The 22,762-nt window shown below is 30.6% G+C and overlaps 6 protein-coding genes across 6 annotated transcripts; 3 read left to right on the top strand and 3 right to left on the bottom strand.

The window, feature by feature from the left end:
* Positions 1–11,570: 11,570 nt before the first annotated feature.
* Positions 11,571–11,963, top strand: G6M90_00g106980 (uncharacterized protein; the record flags this gene model as incomplete). Its single annotated transcript, XM_014684427.1, has 1 exon — positions 11,571–11,963. One exon carries the CDS (start codon positions 11,571–11,573, stop codon positions 11,961–11,963), a length of 393 nt encoding a protein of 130 aa, XP_014539913.1.
* A 96-nt stretch (positions 11,964–12,059) lies between these two features.
* G6M90_00g106970 (uncharacterized protein) lies at positions 12,060–13,781 on the top strand (the record flags this gene model as incomplete). The annotated part of the gene is made up of 4 exons (XM_066131714.1): positions 12,060–12,265; positions 12,335–12,405; positions 12,467–13,264; positions 13,357–13,781. The coding sequence occupies 4 exons, from the start codon at positions 12,060–12,062 to the stop codon at positions 13,779–13,781; spliced, it is 1,500 nt and encodes a 499-aa protein (XP_065987921.1).
* Positions 13,782–14,885: 1,104 nt separating this feature from the next.
* G6M90_00g106960 (uncharacterized protein) lies at positions 14,886–16,253 on the bottom strand (the record flags this gene model as incomplete). Its single annotated transcript, XM_066131713.1, has 2 exons — positions 14,886–16,055; positions 16,185–16,253. 2 exons carry the CDS (start codon positions 16,251–16,253, stop codon positions 14,886–14,888), a joined length of 1,239 nt encoding a protein of 412 aa, XP_065987898.1.
* A 513-nt stretch (positions 16,254–16,766) lies between these two features.
* Positions 16,767–17,642, bottom strand: G6M90_00g106950 (uncharacterized protein; the record flags this gene model as incomplete). The annotated part of the gene is made up of 1 exon (XM_014684424.1): positions 16,767–17,642. The coding sequence occupies one exon, from the start codon at positions 17,640–17,642 to the stop codon at positions 16,767–16,769; it is 876 nt and encodes a 291-aa protein (XP_014539910.1).
* Positions 17,643–18,652: 1,010 nt separating this feature from the next.
* Positions 18,653–19,175, top strand: G6M90_00g106940 (uncharacterized protein; the record flags this gene model as incomplete). Its single annotated transcript, XM_014684423.1, has 2 exons — positions 18,653–18,835; positions 18,885–19,175. The coding sequence occupies 2 exons, from the start codon at positions 18,653–18,655 to the stop codon at positions 19,173–19,175; spliced, it is 474 nt and encodes a 157-aa protein (XP_014539909.1).
* A 578-nt stretch (positions 19,176–19,753) lies between these two features.
* G6M90_00g106930 (uncharacterized protein) lies at positions 19,754–20,821 on the bottom strand (the record flags this gene model as incomplete). Its single annotated transcript, XM_014684422.1, has 1 exon — positions 19,754–20,821. One exon carries the CDS (start codon positions 20,819–20,821, stop codon positions 19,754–19,756), a length of 1,068 nt encoding a protein of 355 aa, XP_014539908.1.
* Positions 20,822–22,762: the final 1,941 nt, after the last annotated feature.

Genomic DNA, 22,762 nt, shown 5'->3' with positions numbered 1-22,762 from the left:
TTTATAATATTAAGTTAAATTACTTTTAAATAACCTTAAATCTATACTTTAAGATAATTAATCTCTTAGTTAATAATTCTATTATTATAAGTAAAAAGTTTTCCTTTAATATTAATTAACTTATATAATATCTTTTTATATTTTTATGGTAATTAATAATAATTTATAACTCTAAGTAAAATATAATTACTTATTATATTATTATTTATAAGTATATAAATATAATATTTTATAACTTTAATATCTAATATGATTTTATTACTTTATTTACTTTTAGTTATATTAAGGGTTATTAGTATTTTTCTTTTTATATTAGCTTATAGCCCTTTTATAGATAATATGCCTTATTTTTTAAGTTTTTTAGAATAGATTCTTCTACGATTTATTATTTTATTTCCTAGTATTATTTTATAGGTTTTATTTTATTTTATAAGTACTTAAAGTAAAACCTATTATTAAATATTTAATATAAGTAATTATAAATTTAGTTTTTTATTTTTTTATACTTTTTATATTTTAGGTTATTATAATTTATTATATATTTCTTATTATATCTAGGGTTAAACTTCTATTTATTATACTACTTATTTAGATTTTATTTATTATAATATATTAATTTTATAATTCCCTTAAGGTTTTTTTATTTAAGTATATTTAATACTTATTATATTTATTTATATATTATTAGTATTTTATATTATTACTTATACTACTTTTTAGCCTTATTTATTATATATTTTAAGTAATTTAATAATAGGTATACTATATAGTTTTTTATTTTATATTAAGGTGATTTAAGTAATAGCTCTCTTTTATATATTAGGATTTTTCCCTTATATATATACTAATATTATTACTTATTCTTTATATATATATATAATTAATATATATTTAATTTATATACGTTTATAAAATCTATATATACTTAATATTTAATAAATATATTTAAATTAGGTTCTAAGATTATTATTTAATTATTATTAATTATTTTTACTTTTTATTTTAGGAGTTTTTATTTAAAGTATAATACTTTAATTAAATATCCTTTTATTTTAATTAAAAATATATTTAATTATACCTTAATTTAAAAGTATACCTAATATATTATAAATATATATAATACCTATATTAAATATATATATTTTATATATCTTAGTAAGAGTCTAGAATTATTTTTCTTTTTTTTTTTTAAAAATTATAATATTTAGTTTTTTATTATTATAATAATATTTATTATTAAGATAAGAATTATAAAATATTTTCTTATTAATATAAGGAAATATTATTATATAGCTTATTCTTATATAATTATTAGCTTTATAAGCGTTTTTTCTTTACTTTATTTATTTTTAGATACTTTTAAAGTATTTAAAATTATATTATTATTATTAATACTTATTTCTTTTACTTTATTTTTTAGTTTATTAAAGGTAATAAGAATTTATATGTTTTACTCCTCTTTATATTATTATTCCCTTTAAATTTTTTTTACTTTTACTTATTATTATACCTAATTAAGAATTTCTTAGTATAAGTTTTTATTTAAATATTTTAATAATTTTAGTTTATAAAGTTTCTTTTATCTTATTATTATAAGTATTCTTTTTTTTAGTAATTATTTATCTAGGTCTTTTTATACTAGTTATTTAGCTACTTATAGCTTATTTCTTATAAAGTTTATAACTTTTTTTTTTAGTTTTCTTAATTCTTTTAAAAATTATCCTTTTTCTTATTTATTACTTATATAAATATAATAGTTATTATTATAATAAAAGGTTTAGTTAAGGTTCTTATATTCTACCTTTAATTTAATAACTTTAATTTTTTATTAATTAGTAGAATTAAGTTATTTTTTACCTCCTTTTAGTATTAACTTTTATTCTTTCTTAGGTTTCTTATATTTATTAGTAAAATATCTTAGTTTTTTATAATTATAATATTTCTTTTCCTTTTTATTATTTTTCTTAATAATATTAAGCTTTATTTATTTAAGGTTAAAAATATAATTATAAGTAATAGGTTTATTATACTTTTTATATTAATTAGCTTAATAACTCTTTCCTTTAATAAGGCTTTAGGTTCTCTTATCTTATTTCTTTTATATATATTATTAATATTATTTATTATTAATTTATATTATTATAATAATATAATTTAATAAGTTATTTAGTTTATTCTCTTTATAAAGTTTATTTTTAACTTCTTCCTTAAGTCCTTTATAAAAAGCTAATATAAGAGGCTTATTCTCTTAATTAAGCTAAGATATAAGTTATTTAACTAAGATATAAGTTATTTAAAGTAAGTAATATAATTAGATATTAATTCCTTTTACTTAAGCCTATTAATATAATACTTAATAGCTCTAGCTTTATTAACTATTTTAAAGGCCTTTTTAATAGCTTTTTTAAATTTATTATAACTTTTAAAAATAATATTAGTTTCTTTTTTATAATTATTTTTTTTTTTATTAAGGTAATCCCTTATAATAAGTTTAAACTATATAAGTATTACTCTTATTATATATCCTTTTATATAAAGTACCTTAATAAAAGATTCTTTTATTTTATTTAAGAATTATTAATAATAAGCTTTAAGTTAAGTATGGAATCCTTAAAGTATACCTAGGGATTTATTATATAATCTTAGTACTTTAGATCTAAGGATTTCTTTTAAGTTCTTTTTAATTATAATAATAATTATAGCTTATTCTTATTATTCTTTTTTTATTTATTAGACCTATTCTTAAAAGTATATAATTTTAATAAGTATCTTATAAGTAAAAATAATTATTAATTCTTCTTAGGTTTTATTTAATTTAAATATAATAATAATCTTATATAATATTATATTAATAATTATTAGGTATTACTTAGAGTAATATAGTAATAGTCTAAATAAGAGCTTTTAATATATAATAGCTAAGATTCTTAAGGGATAAACTAGTTATAATTTATATTAATAAAGCTATTAAGGTAATTAATCTAAGCAGTTAGGTATTATATTAGTAATAGGTTATAAACCATAACTAAGTAATTAGAGTTAAAGAGTTATAAGTAAAGCTTATTTAATATAATAATTAGTATTAAAAGCTAAGAAGCTAAAGTTTATTTATAAAGTAAAATTAAGGTTCTTATATATAAGGTAATTACTCTTTCTTAAAAGTAACTTCTAATTATAAGTTATCCTAATTATAAGGTAATTATATTAACTTATATAATAATTATTCTAATTATAAGATAACTCTTATAATTACCTTATATACTCTGATTATTTTTTTAATATAAGCCTTATTCCTCCGCGAGGTGGCTTATATAGTCGGCCTATTCTGCGACCTACACTGCAGCTTGCGGCTAGGTCGTAACATAATAATAATTATAATTTTTTATATAGCTTATATTATAAAGCCTTATTTTTTTTATATTATATATATTTATTAATAACTTTTTTAATTATTTTCTTAATTCCTAAAAAATTATATTATTATTATATTTTATTTAGTATTTTATAGATTTTTTAATATTTATAAACTAAGTATTTATATATTTTTTTAATATATTTTTCTTATAAGTCTAATAATATTTAGATTTTTTCTTTATATATTAATACTTTTTTTAAGTAATATATATATTTTATTAATATATTCTTAATATATTATATATTATTTATTATTTATTAATATATTTTATTATATATTAGGTTTTTTTTTATACTTTTAATATAATATTTAATTATTTTTATTAAAAGTTATTATTTTTATTAATTTTAAGAAGTTATTTTATTATTATAAGTACTTTTATATTATAATTATTTTTTTAACTTAAAGTATTTACTTATTTATTTTTAGATTTTTTTTAATAAATAATTTTATAATTAAATTCTAAAAAATATTTAGCTTATTAAATTTATTATTTATTTAATTATTATATTATTATAAAATAAAAAATATTTTTATAATTAATATATACTTTAACTTTATATTTATTTTTTATAAAATAATATTTAAACTTTTTAAAAGTATTAATAATTATTAAGAATTTTTTATTATAAATAAAATAATTAAGTTTTATTTTATAAAGTTTTTTTAAATAAAATATAATAAAATATAGTTTTTTATTATTATTTTTTTATTTAACTTATATTTTTAAAGTAAAATTTAATAAATTAGTTTTTAATTTTATTTTTTTTTTAAATTAAAAGTTTTTAAAATAAGTTTAAATATAATAAGTTTTTTAATTTTATTAAAAGTATATTATATTTTATTATTTTAGTTTTATTATTTATTTTTTTTAATAAGTTTATTTAAAAGTATTATAATTTTATTATAATTTTTAATAAATTTTTTATAATAGTTTATAAAGCTTTTAAAGCTTTATATATTCTTAATATTTTTTAATATTAATTAGTTTTTTATTATTTTAATTTTTATTTTTTTTATTTATATTTTATTTAATTATATTATATATTTTAAAAAGTTTATTTTTTAGGTATAAAATTTACTTTTTATTAGTTTTATTAATAATTTTATATTTTATAATACTTATAATATTTTATATATATATTTTTTATAGTTTTTTAAGGTTTTTAAGAAAATTAATATATTATTTAAATATATTATTATAAAATTATTTAAATATTTTTATAATATATTATTAATTATTTATTAAAATATTATTAATATATTAATAAGCTTAAATAATATTATTAAGTATTTAAATAATTTAAATTTTATTTTAAAAATTATTTTTTATTTATAGCTTTTTTTTATTTAAATTAAATTATATATTTTTTTTAGGTTTAAAATAATAAATTAATTTATTTTATATAATTAATTTTATAATTTAAAAATAAATAATAATAATATTTAATTTTTTATAATAATTATATTTAATTATTAATAATTTATTATTAATTATAATTTCTTATTTTTTTTTAAAATAAATATAATTAAATATTTAATTTTTAATATAAATACTTTAATATAGCTTTTTATTAATATTTTATTAATATATTTTTATAATATTTTAAGTTTTTTTATATTTATATTATAAATTTTATAAAATATTATTAACTTTTTATTTATTAATTTAATTTAATAATTTTATTAATTATATTTTAATAATTTAGTTTTTAATTTTTTTATAAATAATCTTTTATATTTTTAATATTTTTTAGAAATATTTTTAAGGTTTTTTTTTTTTATTTTTTAGTTTTTATTATTTTTATTATTTTTTTTTTTTTTTTTTTTAAGTTTTTTATTTATATTTATAAGGTTTTTTCTTAAAATAATAATAATTTTTTAAATTTTAGCTTTTATTTTCTTATTATTTATTATTATTTATATTTTAATTTATAATATTATTAAGGTTATTATAATAAATTTAATTATTTTTTTATTATATTTATTATTTTTATATTATTTATTTATTATTATTAGTTTTTAAATAATTTACTTAAAGGTTTTTTTTTTTTAAAACTTTATTTATAAGCTAAATTATAATAAAAACTTTTTTTTTTTTAAATTTTATTAATTTTATTAGCTTAAAGTTTTATTTTACTTTAATTAGCTTATTTTTTAATTAATTAATAAATTACTTTTTTATAATTATAAATACTTTAATATTAAGTTATATTTTAATATATATATAATATTAAGTTAAATTACTTTTAAATAACCTTAAATTTATACTTTAAAATAATTAGTTTCTTAATTAATAATTTTATTATTATAAGTAAAAAGTTTTTTTTTAATATTAATTAACTTATATAATACCTTTTTATATTTTTATAATAATTAATAATAATTAATAATTTTAAGTAAAATATAATTACTTATTATATTATTATTTATAAGTATATAAATATAATATTTTATAATTTTAATATTTAATATTATTTTATTACTTTATTTACTTTTAGTTATATTAAGGGTTATTAGTATTTTTTTTTATATTAATTTATAGCTTTTTTATAAATAATATATTTTATTTTTTAAGTTTTTTAAAATAAATTCTTTTATAATTTATTATTTTATTTTTTAATATTATTTTATAAATTTTATTTTATTTTATAAGTACTTAAAGTAAAACTTATTATTAAATATTTAATATAAGTAGTTATAAATTTAATTTTTTATTTTTTTATACTTTTTATATTTTAAGTTATTATAATTTATTATATATTTCTTATTATATTTAAAGTTAAACTTTTATTTATTATATTACTTATTTAATTATTATTTATTATAATATATTAATTTTATAATTCTTTTAAGGTTTTTTTATTTAAGTATATTTAATATTTATTATATTTATTTATATATTATTAATATTTTATATTATTATTTATATTATTTTTTAGCTTTATTTATTATATATTTTAAATAATTTAATAATAAGTATATTATATAATTTTTTATTTTATATTAAGGTAATTTAAGTAATAACTTTTTTTTATATATTAGGATTTTTCTTTTATATATATATTAATATTATTACTTATTTTTTATATATATATATAATTAATATATATTTAATTTATATATATTTATAAGATTTATATAAGCTTAATATTTAATAGGTATATTTAAATTAGGTTTTAAAATTATTATTTAATTATTATTAATTATTTTTATTTTTTATTTTAAGAGTTTTTATTTAAAGTATAATATTTTAATTAAATATTTTTTTATTTTAATTAAAAATATATTTAATTATACTTTAATTTAAAAATATACTTAATATATTATAAATATATATAATACTTATATTAAATATATATATTTTATATATTTTAATAAAAATTTAAAATTATTTTTTTTTTTTTTTAAAAATTATAATATTTAGTTTTTTATTATTATAATAATATTTATTATTAAAATAAAAATTATAAAATATTTTCTTATTAATATAAAAAAATATTATTATATAGCTTATTTTTATATAATTATTAGCTTTATAAGTATTTCTTTTTTATTTTATTTATTTTTAAATACTTTTAAAGTATTTAAAATTATATTATTATTATTAATATTTATTTTTTTTACTTTATTTTTTAATTTATTAAAAGTAATAAAAATTTATATATTTTATTTTTTTTTATATTATTATTCCTTTTAAATTTTTCTTATTTTTACTTATTATTATATTTAATTAAGAATTTTTTAATATAAGTTTTTATTTAAATATTTTAATAATTTTAATTTATAAAATTCCTTTTATTTTATTATTATAAGTATTTTTTTTTTTAATAATTATTTATTTAGGTTTTTTTATATTAATTATTTAGCTATTTATAGCCTATTTTTTATAAAATTTATAACTTTTTTTTTTAGTTTTCTTAGTTTTTTTAAAAACTATTTTTTTTTATTTATTACTTATATAAATATAATAATTATTATTATAATAAAAAGTCTAATTAAGGTTTTTATATTTTACTTTTAATTTAATAATTTTAATTTTTTATTAATTAATAAAATTAAGTTATATTTTATTTTTTTTTAATATTAGCTTTTATTTTTTTTTAGGTTTTTTATATTTATTAATAAAATATCTTAGTTTTTTATAATTATAATATTTCTTTTTTTTTTTTTATTATTTTTTTTAATAATATTAAGCTTTATTTATTTAAAGTTAAAAGTATAATTATAAGTAATAAATTTATTATATTTTTTATATTAATTAGCTTAATAATTCTTTTTTTTAATAAGGTTTTAGGTTTTTTTATCTTATTTTTTTTATATATATTATTAATATTATTTATTATTAATTTATATTATTATAATAATATAATTTAATAAGTTATTTAGTTTATTTTTTTTATAAAATTTATTCTTAACTTTTTCTTTAAGTTTTTTATAAAAAGCTAATATAAAAGGTTTATTCTCTTAATTAAGCTAAAATATAAATTATTAAAAGTAAATAATATAATTAGATATTAATTTTTTTTATTTAAGCTTATTAATATAATACTTAATAGCTTTAACTTTATTAATTATTTTAAAAGTTTTTTTAATAGCTTTTTTAAATTTATTATAATTTTTAAAAATAATATTAGTTTTTTTTTTATAATTATTTTTTTTTTATTAAAATAATCCTTTATAATAAGTTTAAATTATATAAATATTACTTTTATTATATATTTTTTTATATATAATACCTTAATAAAAAATTCTTTTATTTTAATTAAAAATTATTAATAATAAGCTTTAAGTTAAGTAAAAAATTCTTAAAGTATACCTAAAAATTTATTATATAATTCTAATATTTTAAGTCTAAAAATTTCTTTTAAATTTCTTTTAATTATAATAATAATTATAGCTTATTCTTATTATTTTTTTTTTATTTATTAGATTTATTCTTAAAAGTATATAATTTTAATAAGTATTTTATAAGTAGAAATAATTATTAGTTTTTTTTAGGTTTTATTTAATTTAAATATAATAATAGTTTTATATAATATTATATTAATAATTATTAGGTATTACTTAAAGTAATATAATAATAGTTTAAATAAAAGCTTTTAATATATAATAGCTAAGATTTTTAAGGGATAAACTAATTATAATTTATATTAATAAAACTATTAAAATAATTAATTTAAGTAATTAAGTATTATATTAATAATAAGTTATAAATTATAACTAAGTAATCAGAGTTAAAAAGTTATAAGTAAAGCTTATTTAATATAATAATTTATATTAAAAGCTAAGAAACTAGAGTTTATTTATAAAATAAAATTAAGGGTTTTTATATATTATAATAAATTACTTTTCTTATTATAATATTTCCTTTTAGATTATTATTATAATTATAATTCTACTTATATAAATTATAGTTCCTTTTATAATCTAAATATAATAATTACTTTAACTATTAATCTATTATTTGCCCTACCTATACTACTTTATAGCTTATATAGCTGGCCTAACTTGCAGCCTGCTTCCTGTATATAACTAGGTTGTAACAAATAGTACTTTAATAAGAAAAAACCTATTTATATTATTATTATTATTATTAATATAAAAAAGTATTTAAGCTAAAATTTTAGCTAAAAAGTAGCTTATATAAGTATTATATATTAATTAATTAATATTTAGTTAATTCGCTTTATAATTAAATAAAATTACATATATAATACTAGTATTATATAAGCGTAAAATCTAAAATAGTATTAGGCTGTACCAGGCCAAGAATAGTAGGAGACTAGAAAAGTAAACTATCTACGTATTATGTAAGTATTATATATAAGCTATTATTATAAGTTAAGCTAATTATACTATTAAGAGCTAAAAACCTTTATATTATTAGTTATAAAGTAGCTAGTAATAAGGTTTTTTTAGTAGCTAACTTATAATTCTAGATAAGCTTTTATATATTATATTTAATTATAATTAATATTAATATTATAATAGCTAAGTAAGTTAAAACTTTTCTAAGTAAAAGAATTATTAAGTAAAAGTATAGTAAAGTATATTTAATTTTTATTATTATATTTTTTTAATAAGTAAAGCTTTATATTAATTTTTTTAAGGCTATAATTAAACTTTTTTTAGTTAATTATAATAATTATTATTATAATTATAATACTATTAATAATAAAAGAAAGCTTATATATAAAAATAAAAAGTTTAGCTATTAAATATTAAAAGCTTATTAAGGTAATAATAATAATAATTTAAAGTTAGCTTAATATAATAATAATTTAATTATTATTACTTTTTTAAATTAGCTTAATAATAAGGGAAGTATATTAATATATATAGCTTATTATTAATATTTTTTAGTTATTATTACTTTTATTTAAAAATGTTTTTAGAATAAAAGTTCTAATATTTAAAAAAGAAAATATAAGGTAAGTTTTTTAAGAATTTAAAGTATTACTTATATTTTTTATAAATATTAGGGGCTTTATTAACCTTATTATTATTTATTTATAAAAAGTAGAAATACTTATTTAAATTATAATAATTTCCCTTTAAAAAAGGTAAAACTACTAATATAAATTTATTAGGTAGTTTTACTTTTAATATTATTAGCTTTATTAAGCTTTTTTATAATTAATATAATAGCTTTTTTAAAATTATATTTTAGCTTTATATTTTTAAAAGCTTTTTTTTTATATTTTTAATAGTTTTATTATTTTTTTTAATTTTTATTAAATTAGGATTTTTAGCTTTATAATAGCTATTTTTTTTACTATAAAAGGCTTTTAATCTGGTATTAATTGTGTTGCCCTTTAAGCCTTATTAGCCTTTAGTATAAGTTATAGGCGCGAAGTTAGTTTACCTTTATAATAATAGTAACTAAAACTATCGCGAGATAGCCTTAATTAGTAGCTATAGCGCGGTATTAATTATACTAAAATAATTTATTTTTTTAGTTTCTTATTATTTTTAGCTTAATATAACCTAATATTATTTTAAATTTTATACTTATATAATACTTATATTATATATATAATTTTATTTAATTATAAAGTAAATTAATTATAAATTAAAAAAAATGATAATAATTAATATATAAATAGGTTTATAAGCTTTTTTATAATAATAAACCTAAAAATAAATAGCTTATTTTCTACTTTAAATAATTTTACTTAATAACTAGCTAATTTAGGATTTTTAATATAAAGGATATTCAGGGATTTTAGTTTTTAATTTATAATATTAAGGCCTTTTTAATTTAAGTAAAAGACTTACCTTTTTTTTTAACTTAAAATAATATTTAATAGTATAATTAATTACTTATTATAAGCTTATATAAAGTAAGATATTTATATTAGCTAGCTATATAATAGTTAATAAGTAGTTATAGTAATTAATCTAGCTATTATTTTATTTACTCTTAAAGTACTAATACTTAAAATAAAAAAGCTTATTAAGAGAGGTTAATAAGCGCTAATTATAAGAAAATTTAAAGTAGTATTTTACCTACTTAGTATACTTATTAAGCTATATATAATAATTATTATAATAATAATATTATATATAATTAATTATTATAAATAAGAGCTAAATAATAAAAGGCTATTATAAATAATTTAAGGTTAATAAATTTCCTTTTTTAGGGGCTTATATTTATTAAGGCTTTAGGTTAATAATAGATATATAATATTTTAAATATAAGTAAAATATATTTAAAACTTATTATTATCTAGATTTAAGTTAAGATAACTACTTAATTAATATAAGCTATAATAATAGCTAGACCCCTGGCTTTATTACTTATATTAACCTTAAAAGTTTATTAGGTTAAATTTCTGCTTTAAAATAATACTTTTAAAATACAAAATAGTATTTATAAAAGTAGTAGGCGGTAATATAAGTGTTATCTTATAATAGTTATTGTGACAGGGCTATCTGGGCTGCCTTAGGAGCTGCGTGCCACTCCTGGAATCGAGGTATATAACGGTATAGGCAGTGATGTATTCGGTATTGAATAACCCCTGTCAATATTCTCAATATATATTGAGGATATTGATTTTCTTAATATTAACTCTTCAATATGCACACGTGCGCTCGCAACGATTGTCATATCTACGGGTTCATAGGCGCACAAAACGTGCAAAGAATCATGGCGGCCGTCTTCTCGCCGCACTGGAAGAAAGACTCCGGCCCGCTGAACCCGACGAATTGGAAATTCTACGCCGTGAGTAAGATTCACGGCCATTACTATCCTCTCTCGGTCTGCTGCGAAGAAAATCCCAGCAAGCTACACGCCGAAGGACAGGACGACTCGTGGCGTGGTCGTGGCCTTGTTTCTTCCTGTCTTCGCACCGTCTCCATTTTCTTGAATCCAAATAACCGGCGCGAGATTCAGAACGAGCTAAACATGGCCAATTCATTCTATCAAAATCCAGAACATCTTCTTCAACCCACCTTCCAGTTGCCTAATCCGTCGAAAAGCCATCCGACGTCCACGCAAGATGACCATGTTAGTCTCCAGGAGAGCGGAGATGACTTTTAGTACTGTCCTTTCCCCTTCATATCAACGTGTCTTCTTCTTGGAGCTAGCAGCTATCTGCCTAGTTATCGCTACAACTTCTTTGCCCAGTGGCAAGCAATGCCGCCGAGTCTGGCATATTTTGACCAAGAACTTCCCTATGGCATGGTCGTCATAGACATGACAGATCAGACTCGGGTAGTTTATGGCATTGTTGCCTTTGCGGCCTACGACATGTTGTGGTTAGATCACGACCAAGAGCTGGATTGGGATGCTTGGGGGCCTGACTTTGGGCCGCAGAAGATGGGGCTCGAAGATGATAGACAGTGAGTGGCCCTCTCGGGTTCCGACTACATCATCAGGTTCGGGTACGAAGAGGCTGAAAACATGCAAAGATTCTACGTGACTTGTCCCGAACTCAAACTGCTTGAGAAGGTGCCCGTGGTTGACGCATGTGTTTTCAATGGTACGCGCTCCACCTTCTCCTCCTTTTACATAACTACAACAAGCTCATTTGGCAGTAATAGGGCCAATTACACCCCGGACATTACATTCCGTGTTACCTATATATAGCCCTTTCACGACCGAGGTGGATGGATCCATTGTCCATCTAGTAGATGCCGCCTTGAGGAGAGACGAAGTCGATGTGTGGGAATTCAGCTCCATTCGCAATCTTGACCATTTTCAAGAGATGCTTCGCTCAATACTACCGGAGATGCTGAGGTATTCTAGTGCATCGGGCGTGCTTGGCCACCTACGTGGCCTCGCCTTTGATGGCTGCGAGCACTTGGACATGGTCGACTTCACGAGCTTATCAGCCGAGGATGTTGACGCAGCCCTCGACACCAAGGAACTGGGCGGAGTCAAGGAAATCAGCCTTTCTGCCGAGATGCTCAATACAACTGGTACTGGTACCAGCACACCTACTAATCTTACAGATACTCTCGCACAATGCTCGAATATTGGGAATATCTACGTCATGTGCAAGCCAGAACTAGGGCGAGACCGCAGACTTGCTAAACAACGACAAAGCGTTGATTTTTTAGCCAAGTTACTGAGCAAGATGGAGGAGATTTCAGGCTCAGTCTTCCTATCTGCCATGTATCAGGCCGCTATATGCAAGACATTATGGTTTCCAGAGCACTATCATCTGTCGTACAACCGCTTCCCCGTTAGAAACGTCTTCTACCGCACACAGCTCAGTCCCTACGACCCGGCAACATATGACTTTGGGTATTTCAGGATGGACCATATGCTCCTTGGCCCAGAGTCTTTTGTGGCCAGATTTATAAGCTGTCTGCGTCATCCTGACTTCCACATGGCCGGCATGGCATACCAGACAAGCTGGCAGACTTGTCTCAACTCGACGTCCGTCCTCTGCCCATTGGAGGCTGTGCTCACCCACAACGCTTTCTAGAGGCAGCAGATACAATCCTCGCCAGAGGTTGGACTGTCCTTGTATCCAGGCGCACCTTCACAAACTACCTGGTTGCCGAGGACAATATGTGCGGGGGCCGTGAAAACTTCCCCGAGGATTGTCAGTGGATGGAGTATGCATTTGTGCGATCGGGTAGTGACGTCCAAGACGGGAAGCCGCAGGTAGTAGGAGTAAGAGAATTCTTGGAGATTATGGCCCCAGAGGTGGATTTGGACCTTGTAAAAAGGGAGTTGGTGCAAACGGCGTCCTGTATAGAGATATGGGAGCAGCAGGCGCCGTTCTTGCCGAGTATGGAGGCTTTAAGGTTGCTAGACGTGGATGACGAGCAAGACGATCTTTTCCGCGAGTTTCTACGTAGCACCGTAGTAACAGACACCAGGGACTGCCCGGAGACGGATTACTGACTTTGACGACCGACGCTGTGGGCCAAAAGGCGGCTTTTAAACGAGGCAGCAATGGGAATAGCGTTGCGAAACCAACTTTGAGCAATGGTTGTCAAGGGTGTCACTGTGAAGAACAGCCGGCTATCTGACATGGGAAGGCTGACCGGCTTGTAAATACATGGGTCAGACGAGAGGTCAGAATGGCAAAGAGAGGTGACGATTCGGAGTGCTGATCAAGGTACTTCAGTCATGCGAATATTTCGAATAAAGTAATACGATATGCGTTCCTGAATACTTAGTCACGGTTAACTAAAAGAGCACCCATTTTCTATACATTTTTGCGCTTAGTCCCATGCACACGCCAGATGGCTGGAATATTTTCAACTGGGCGGTTGGTCTCCGCACCGTCGCTGTATGCCGCGTGTCTGACCCAGAAACTCAAAACATCTATTTGTTAACAGTGTCCACAACATTTGCCTTTAAGTACATATGTATTGACTTTATATTCCTGGCTCGAGGCTGAGTCAGGGCCCTGGAGTGAGTGGCCGCTCGGCCGGCGCGACACCCTTGGCCCCGATTAGATGTACTAGATTCTTAATAATACCCATGTAGAAACGACTGTTGACACGTCTGGTGGGCCTCTTCTCCAGTTAAATATAGTAGCCAAGACTCTTTAATCAATTGAAAGAAGGAATTTTTTAGGTTCCAGGTATATATCCAACTTGGAAGATAAAAAAAACTACAAGTGAATGTAAAGTGTTTTCTGTTAGTAGCTAGTCTTACAAAAAAAGTAATAGTAAGACAGCTACTATTCTATTGCCTTTAGTAAAGCAGGTCAAAGGGACGTGTGCATCAAGCTGCGTCATTCTGTTAAACTATTCACGGTGTACAACATATTGTTGTTCTCACAAGCGTACAGGAACTCGGCAAGAGCCTTATGCCCTACATCTCTAATGGTCGCCCTCGCGTCACCGCGTGACAATCAGAGGCGAATGAAATGCTTCTGCCTAGCAGGCAGCGGCTCAAAGACTGCGGTTGCCCCAAATAAGCGACTCCATCTCGACAGCATCTTCACGTACATTTATGATGGGGCATCTTGCCACCATGCACATATGCCGCAATACTCTACAACAGCCCTTGTTCTGTGCCCCTTGTCCCTCTTTCATTGACCATGACGACAGATGCCTGGACTGCTTTGGCCAGTTCTGTTCGCGGGTACATGGGCCTGCTCTGTGCACATACAGCCACATTTACAAGACTAGCCGTGAGGCGCCAGACATCAAGATGCATCAATATCGGCGTGTGGTTGTATCCGCAACTCGCAGTGTCATTCGGCCCAAGGTCGGGAAACGTGAGCTCCGCATCGCCGAAAACGGAGCCTCTGTCGCCGGATATTTCTGGCGTGCCATTGGGAACGCTAATTTCAACATGGTCGACGTTTATCATTCGTGCCCCGAGTGCCTGAAGTCGTGACTGAACATCCACGGCTGTAAGGTAGTCTCCGGCGTCGTCGTGATCAGTGCAAGATATGCCTGCCGCAAGATACAGTCGATGTCCCTCGGATCCCAGAATCGCCTGCAGCCTCGTGATGATTTGGTCTCGCGTGTACGAGCGCAGTGCCACTTGAAAAACGCGCTCAATGTCCCTGTCTGGCACCGGACGCTGACCCTTGAGAGCGAGGCACGCTTGAGAAACCGTTTCCTTGATAAGGTGCAGGCAGAATGATCCCAGTGGTTGCCGCTGCACATGCTGCGAAAACTCGTCTTCAAGGCTGTCTGTGCTGGCCTTGTCCTGGTCCGTTGTGGGGAATTCGAGTTGCCATGATGGTTGTAAGCATCGGCTCACTTGTGCAGCGCCGTGGGTAGAAGGCGTCATCATGTCGTCGAGTTGAAACCGGCGCCCTTGTTCGTGGCTTGCAAAGTCGGCATAAGGAAGTATCCCGATAGTAGATGCGAATTGAACTGCCTGCATATCGATGGGTGGTTCAACAAGAGCAGAAAGTCTTGTTTGTGTAGGCATTGCTGTTGGGTGTGTCGCTGCATCGTCGGCCGCGTGCAAATTCTTGGTAAGTGTGAGAAGACGCGCCGCTGAACGGTGGATGGATGCACCGAGCTCGGGATAGTGACGCAAAATATCTTTTTTCCCGAGTAGCTCGTCTATAAAGTCGATGAAGACGTTGCTGGATTCCTGCACAATGCCCTCCAATATCTGAATTCTGCGCCGTTCCGCAGCTTCCGCGACCTGTTTTCTTTGCCGAAACAGGCTCTGCGCTTGGCGATTTCGCTTTCGCTTGGTCTGCGTCGTTGTGAGCACATTGGAAATGGAACCCGGTAAAGTACATTGACATCCGCGGAGGGCAGTTCCCAGTGATGGGGGACAACGACCCCCAATGATGGCTTTTCGCAAGACTAAAGTGCTGCTTACTTGAAGTTCTTTCTCTTTTCTTTGCTTCTCAGAGGTCGGTTGCCCCCGGCGCGAGTTGCCCGTCTTCATTATGGCACACGTCCCAGCTTGCAGGAGGTGGCAAACGGGGATATATATGTGTGTAGGGTTGAGCAGGTTTTGGCGCTGTTTGGGGAAGTCGGCAACTGGTAGGGCCTTGGACTGACTCATCACATTGATACATGTATATTACCAAGGAAAATGAGGGGCAGTTTCACGGTTCAGTCTGTGTCCCCGGACGGTCCGGCCTCTGTTCCGCGGACTAAACTAACGTAGTTACCCTTCTCTTAAAGATCAAGTTTAAACATGCAACTGGGCAATGATCGGGAGGGCCGCCAGTACTCCTGGCGCATCGGAAAAGCTTTTCTTCCTACATCTATCTCATCTACAACAGTGAATATGTCACACAAGACGATTGTTCGGACAGCCGGAGAAAGTGAGGCTCTCCCTTTCCTACGCCAAAGAGTGGAATCTTGCAAAAACTGAATACTTGTACTACTATCTGTTTAGCGGCCAGCGGCACATCAGTTGCTTCCTCAAAGGCGACTTGACCCTAGTATGTAGTTAAAGTCGAGATTCCTCCAGCGCCTTGAACGCTCCAAGGGAACTCAAAACAGGAACCATCGGGTTGAACCTGTCAGGGTACAGCTTCAACATGGCGTCGCGAACCTCTGTCCAGTCCTTGGGCGACTTGTCCATCACGTCTCCAAAATCGACCAAATACTTCTTTGTAGCAGCCAAGTGCCATACACCATCCATTTCCTCCGCCTGCTTGTGCCCGGGAACGACATAGGCAGGGTTTAATGCTTCGACCATCTCAATGGCCCGAATCCACTCGTCCCTCTTCGACTTTGTGTTGGCTTCGAAAAGCATCTGGTGCACCTGTCCGTAGACGACGTCGCCACACACGGCGAGCTTCAGATCCGGAACCCAAAGTACGGTGGAATCGTATGTGTCGGATTGTCCCACCTCGATGGCCTGGAAGCGCCAGCGGTCTTGCAGGAAAAACTCGTTGCTCGCCGGCAGCGGGTCGGTGAGCCTGTCGGGTTTGCGTAGCTGGCCCGGGAAAAAGGCCTCCCATGTTTCTGTCCATCTCGGCTCTGCGATGTCCTTTTCCATATGGCGGAGAGTCGCTGCTGTAGATACGGGCTTTGCCTCTGGAAAGCGCTTGAGGAGCTGGGGGATGCCGATGAAGTGGTCGGCGTGGCCGTGGGTGATGTAAATGTATTCGAGCCTTCGTCCGGGCGCAATCTTGTCGATCCATGCAATCAGGTCCTCTGTGAGGGCATTTGTGTATGGTGTGTCCACAAGCACAGCTGCCTCGTCCGAGTACACCAACGTGCATGATGTTGGCGACCACGTCTTTCCTTTGGTTTTGGTAAAGATGTCGATGATGGGAATCGGCGGCGCGACGTATACGGCGCACCTTAAACTCGACATGATGAGTTGCTGGGTAGACGGTCTTTGGATAGCAGACTGGTAGATTCGCGAAAGGATGAAAGCTGTGGAAAGAAAAGCTAGAATGCGGAGGTTGTAATAGTTATACTAGTTGACCTATTTAAATAAAGAGGCGCAACAAGGTCTCGAGCGCCTAAAAGATGACAAAGTAGGAGCGTAATCTAATGCCAGGAATCACTCCGAACGTGGCGTCGAACATCCACGGGCTCGATGAGGCGCAACACGGTCTTGATGGCCATACATATCACACAATAGGAGCTATTCGATTTGTCAGAGACCGCCCCGAACGTGACGTTGTGTAATCATGGGCTCGGAGAAGCAGAGTGACGGTAAAAGTCCACCTGAGTCAGCTTTCATCGCCAACGGACTTTATGGGGCTTTGGTAAGATCTGCAAAATGAAGTCATTTAAAACAACAGTTGTCAAGCCTGCTAAGAAAGGGCCACGTCGCATTCAGACGTGATGAGCAGGGTCGCCGCTGGCTTTCCGTTTTTTTTTTGTACCAATGATTATACTATCATGGCAGTTAGCCCCAACCGAGGTATATGTAGGTGGGTAGCCAAAATCCATTGGCTCCATGCCATTCAAAAGCGGGCTATAACTCAGAAAATGAACGCGGGCCGAATTATGTCATTATCCCGACAGTACAATAATCCAAGTCAGATCTCCATCCACGTGCACAATACTACCAGACATTAGCGCTCCAACCACAGAAATTGATGACAAACGGTCTTTGCGCACTCCCGCACCGACTGTTCTGCTGCGAATCTTGTCGTCTGCAGCTTGCCATGACATCCGCGGCCGAGTCGAAATCGCAGCCTGCCGATTTGTAATGACCGCAATGTCAACTTTGCCCGCCTCGGTGCTGTACTGCAGTTGAATATATATTTGCATAATGGTCTATCCTGTGAGGTTGCTATACGAAGTATTAAATCACTGAAACAGGCTTCCCTGCCACAAAACACCTTCAAAAAAGATTGTTTAACAAGAAAGATGCCTTACTGGAACATCTATCACCCTGACGACGTCCTCCGCGACGACGCCGAGAAAGACGCCATCGCAAAGGCTATTACTGAGATTTATACCGCTGTTCCTCTTCCGGCATTCTACGTTGGCGTCTTTTTTTTCCCCATGCCTCGTAATGAAATATACCGAGGTGGTCAACCGCAGGCAAGTGTACGCTTTGTAATACACAGCATGCACCACTACTAACCTTGTCAAACAGTCGTCTGCACAAGAACCGACCTTTATTCACGTTAGGTTCACTCACATTGCGCGGCAGTTCCTACCAGGTGAAAGTGAGAAAAAGGACAAATTTCTCGACAGGGTTACTGAAATATTGAAACCCTTCACCATAGACAAGGGCTGGTATTTGGAGCTCACTGGTGAAGAAGGCGATCGCAGCCTACTCAGAGTTCAAGGAATGAGGATACCGCCCCCGGGATCGGAAGATGAGAAGAAGTGGGTGGCTGAGAATGCGGCGGTTCCATATGGGCCTTACCTTAGTCAAATCTGATGAAGCCAACATGAAGCGCTCATCAACCCTAGAACAGTATCTCACTCCGGGGATAGATAGCGCAACAGTACTCTAGCTTATGTACGTAGACAGTCACCGGTCGTCTAGTTATCCAATACATCATGTTGCGTGACGGCCGTTGTATCTGCCGCAGTTGAGCGTAGTGGAACCGGTCAAGCCGCTCGAACCCAACTCCTAGCGGATTGATTCTAGCATCTTTTGCGAGGGTCTGTGGGAAAGATGCAAAGCGCTGCTGTTATGTGACGGAGCATGTAGACTTTGTTTTCAGGGTGAGCTTAGTACACAGCTTAGGGTCTGGGCAGTTGAATCATCGCATGTTTCCTTTCTACGAATTTCTCATAACGAGGAACAAATTGTAATCTTGGGTTGATTTTATTAAAACAGCCGCTTTATTTCCAAGTTTACCGCATCTCGGCTATATCAACTCTGTACTTTTTAAAATAATCCAATCAAGGAGCGTCGAGAACGATAGAGGGGGACATGCCCCTGCCCACATGTTAGGTGTTCCATACCAATGTACACGTACGCCTCTGCAGCCATCCATTTCAGCGTCTGCTTTATACCGATCCAAATCGACAAGAGAGGGGATACGCGTTACCAGTGTAATCGTTCTTGCGATTCTCAAACGTCTCGCTCGGCGTCTTGATAGTCAGGTTAAACGCCGACGGGCCCTGCCAATCTCCCATGACGCTACGCAGGGGATAGTACGCATCTTTGACCAAATCCAGATCTGCACACTTGATGCCATTGATGTAGTTGCCTCCAGTAGACACCACAAGCGGCTTCACATTCGTGTCGACTCTGCCGTCCAGGCAGCTGAAGGCGTTGCCGTGTCCGAAGAAGACGTCGTTCTCGTTGTCAGCAGTGGTGCAGAGAGTGTACTTGCCGGTTTCGGGGGCCCGGTAGAAGCCGCTGTACACGAGGGTGAAGTTGTTGGCGTCGACCACGATGCCGCCATTGGTCTGCTTCGTCCAGCCGACTGCGTACCAAACACCGGGGAGGTCGGGGCGTGGATAGACCTTGGGGAGGTTGGCAGGAGGGCCAAAGTCCTGAGGGAAGAAAGTGACGTTTGTAATCGAAGACTTGAGAGGCTTCAGGTTCTGCGTGATGTAGTAGGACCACGGGAGGGAGTTCTCTCGACTGTACCCAGCGAAGGGGTTGGCGTAGTAGTCGATGTCGAAACCCTCCGGGCGGCAGCGGGGTTTAATGATTGGACAGGGCCCACCGGGAGTTGGTTCAGGAATCTTGGTTGTGGTTGTGGTTGTGGTAACTGGTTTCTTTGTCGTGGTTCTAATGGTTGTGGTTTGTGTTGTCGTGTGCTGAGATGTTGAAGTGGGAGGCGGCTTACGGGTCGTGGTGTGCGTCGGGCTGCACGTCTCGGTGATTAAAGGAGTCTGTATGACTAGAGTGGCGAGGCCGGTGCCGCAAGGAACAACAGTTGTGGATGTCGTGGTACTTCCGATATATGGAATGGTAATAGTTGTATGACATGGTGGAGGGTTCAAGTGGTCCCCTCCATCAACGCCAATGATGGGATCATGGTCCAAATCAACAGCACTTGCAACTTTCAAGGAAAGAGCAAAGATGAATGCCGCTTTGGAGAGCTGAAATACAGTAGTAGCCATTGCATCCAATGTTGATATAAAAGGCACAGAAAATCTTGCTATGGGTTTGATCCTGGCTTGAACTGATTCTTCACTACCATGGCGAGAAGGCACGTTGATTGCTTTATATATCAGCTCCAGGACAAGGCCAGATACCAGATTTGAAATGTCCATGCTGCTTGCGTATACAGCAGGGGGCTAAAAGCATTCAAGACAGTGAAGTACCAGTCTATCGTGTTCTACATCTACAATGTACTACAGCATATTAGTTTGTACTTGCCAGGGAAATGCATTCCCTGTATGTCTTGCGCATTGACACATGGTCTGTCAAGTTCCGTCTACTCCGTACGGAGTGCTCCGCAGTTGCTTGAATATTGGAAATTTTGCCAGGGGAGCAAAATATCGTCACCGTCGCCACAACTGTAAATCGAGGCTGCAAGTCACGTCGTCCCACGGCGAGTGTATGCAAGTATCTGCATCGGGAAGGCAATAAACCAAAGAAACTGAAGCTGAAATTCCCGTTTGAGGACACAATGCTGACAGCGGATGTGATCTGCACATATAAGCAGAAATCCACACCGCAATGAGAAATTTGCATCACTCACCGAGGCTGACACCGAGCGCATGCCCCTTCTCAATGGTTGAACAGCCCGCTGAAGTCAGACATGCAGAGTCTGCCTGGGGTTCTGGACCGCTGCAGCGTGGACGTGGCTCATTCGACGGTCTGATGTGATGATTACAATGTCTCAATGAAGAGTTATTCAGCGTCAATTGCTCTAGAAAAGGAAGGAATAGCCGGTTCAATTACATAAAGGTCAGATTTATGTCCATCGCGACTTGCCTGGTCGCGCAATCCCGGTGTGGTGAATAGACTGCGGACTGTGCTCGAGTCATAGCACATAACACATGTATGGCCACAGCAACGGAAGACACCGGATTGCGAGGCCAGAGCGCAGTGATTATCAGGTCCACGCTTTGTCATGCAAATCGTCGGAACCGACAAGTCAATGGCCCGTCTGGGTGACATGGTGGTCAGCACGGCGTGTAATGGCGAGACCGGACGTTTCTGTACAACCTCAGCTGGCAAGAATCAAGCCTTTCCACGCACCTGAGTTTTCTAACCAACCACCTATAGCTCTGGAGACTGCGTCCAATGAGCTCGCTTGTATCAGCCGCATCCATGTCGCGGGCCGCACGCTCATTCACTAGTCCAAGAGGCGCGGTATTGTTGCCTCGAGGAGGGCGGCATTGTTTCTAATACGGAGAACTTGACAAGTTGCTGCAGATGCTGCATGTGCAGAATGTTTCATTGCACAGTAATGCTCTGCGGCGCCATTCCCCCTCTTCTACTCAACTACTCCTTGGGCTTGAGTACTCAAATAGATTGCTGCTTGACTTTGTTAATCTCCTACGCCTTATTCCCGTGGATGAAGGCAAGAAATGCTTCATCAAGGCGAACATGTTGAATATTCACCATTTTTATACGTGAGGTGTATGAGATATCGCAACTACTAGGTGGAGATTTTGATGCAGCAAAATAGGGAAGATCTGCCTCATGGGCCAGTTCCGCTAAACAAAAACGGAGGTGAGACTGGCCCTGTGAACGGACAGATTGATACCTATTTAGCTTGCATTTCTTACATCCACGTCGAAGGACAGTTATTGCAAGATATCGCATGATGGACCTGGTCGGGTCGCAAAAACGGCCTCGCGATCACACTGGGTAGGGTCTGGTTGCAATAGACGACTTGTCAGGTAAGTTGCAGAGTCCCATGCAGTGTTGGCAATACACACAAGGACGCGATTAACGCGAGAAAGATATATCTTCCAACTGAGACATGCCGGGCAATGGCACTCAATTTGCATAGAGACCTGGACTTGCACATTGGGTATCAATAGGCACACTCGACCCGAATGCCGTGAGCTCACATTCATCCTCTACATAAGATGAGGTTCCCTCTT

The sequence above is a fragment of the Metarhizium brunneum genome, chromosome 7 (genome assembly GCF_013426205.1).
Source record: "Metarhizium brunneum chromosome 7, complete sequence".
Lineage (NCBI taxonomy): Eukaryota > Fungi > Ascomycota > Sordariomycetes > Hypocreales > Clavicipitaceae > Metarhizium > Metarhizium brunneum.
The sequence above is the reverse complement of the archived record's forward strand: the minus strand, read 5'-3'. Positions and strand labels throughout refer to the sequence as shown.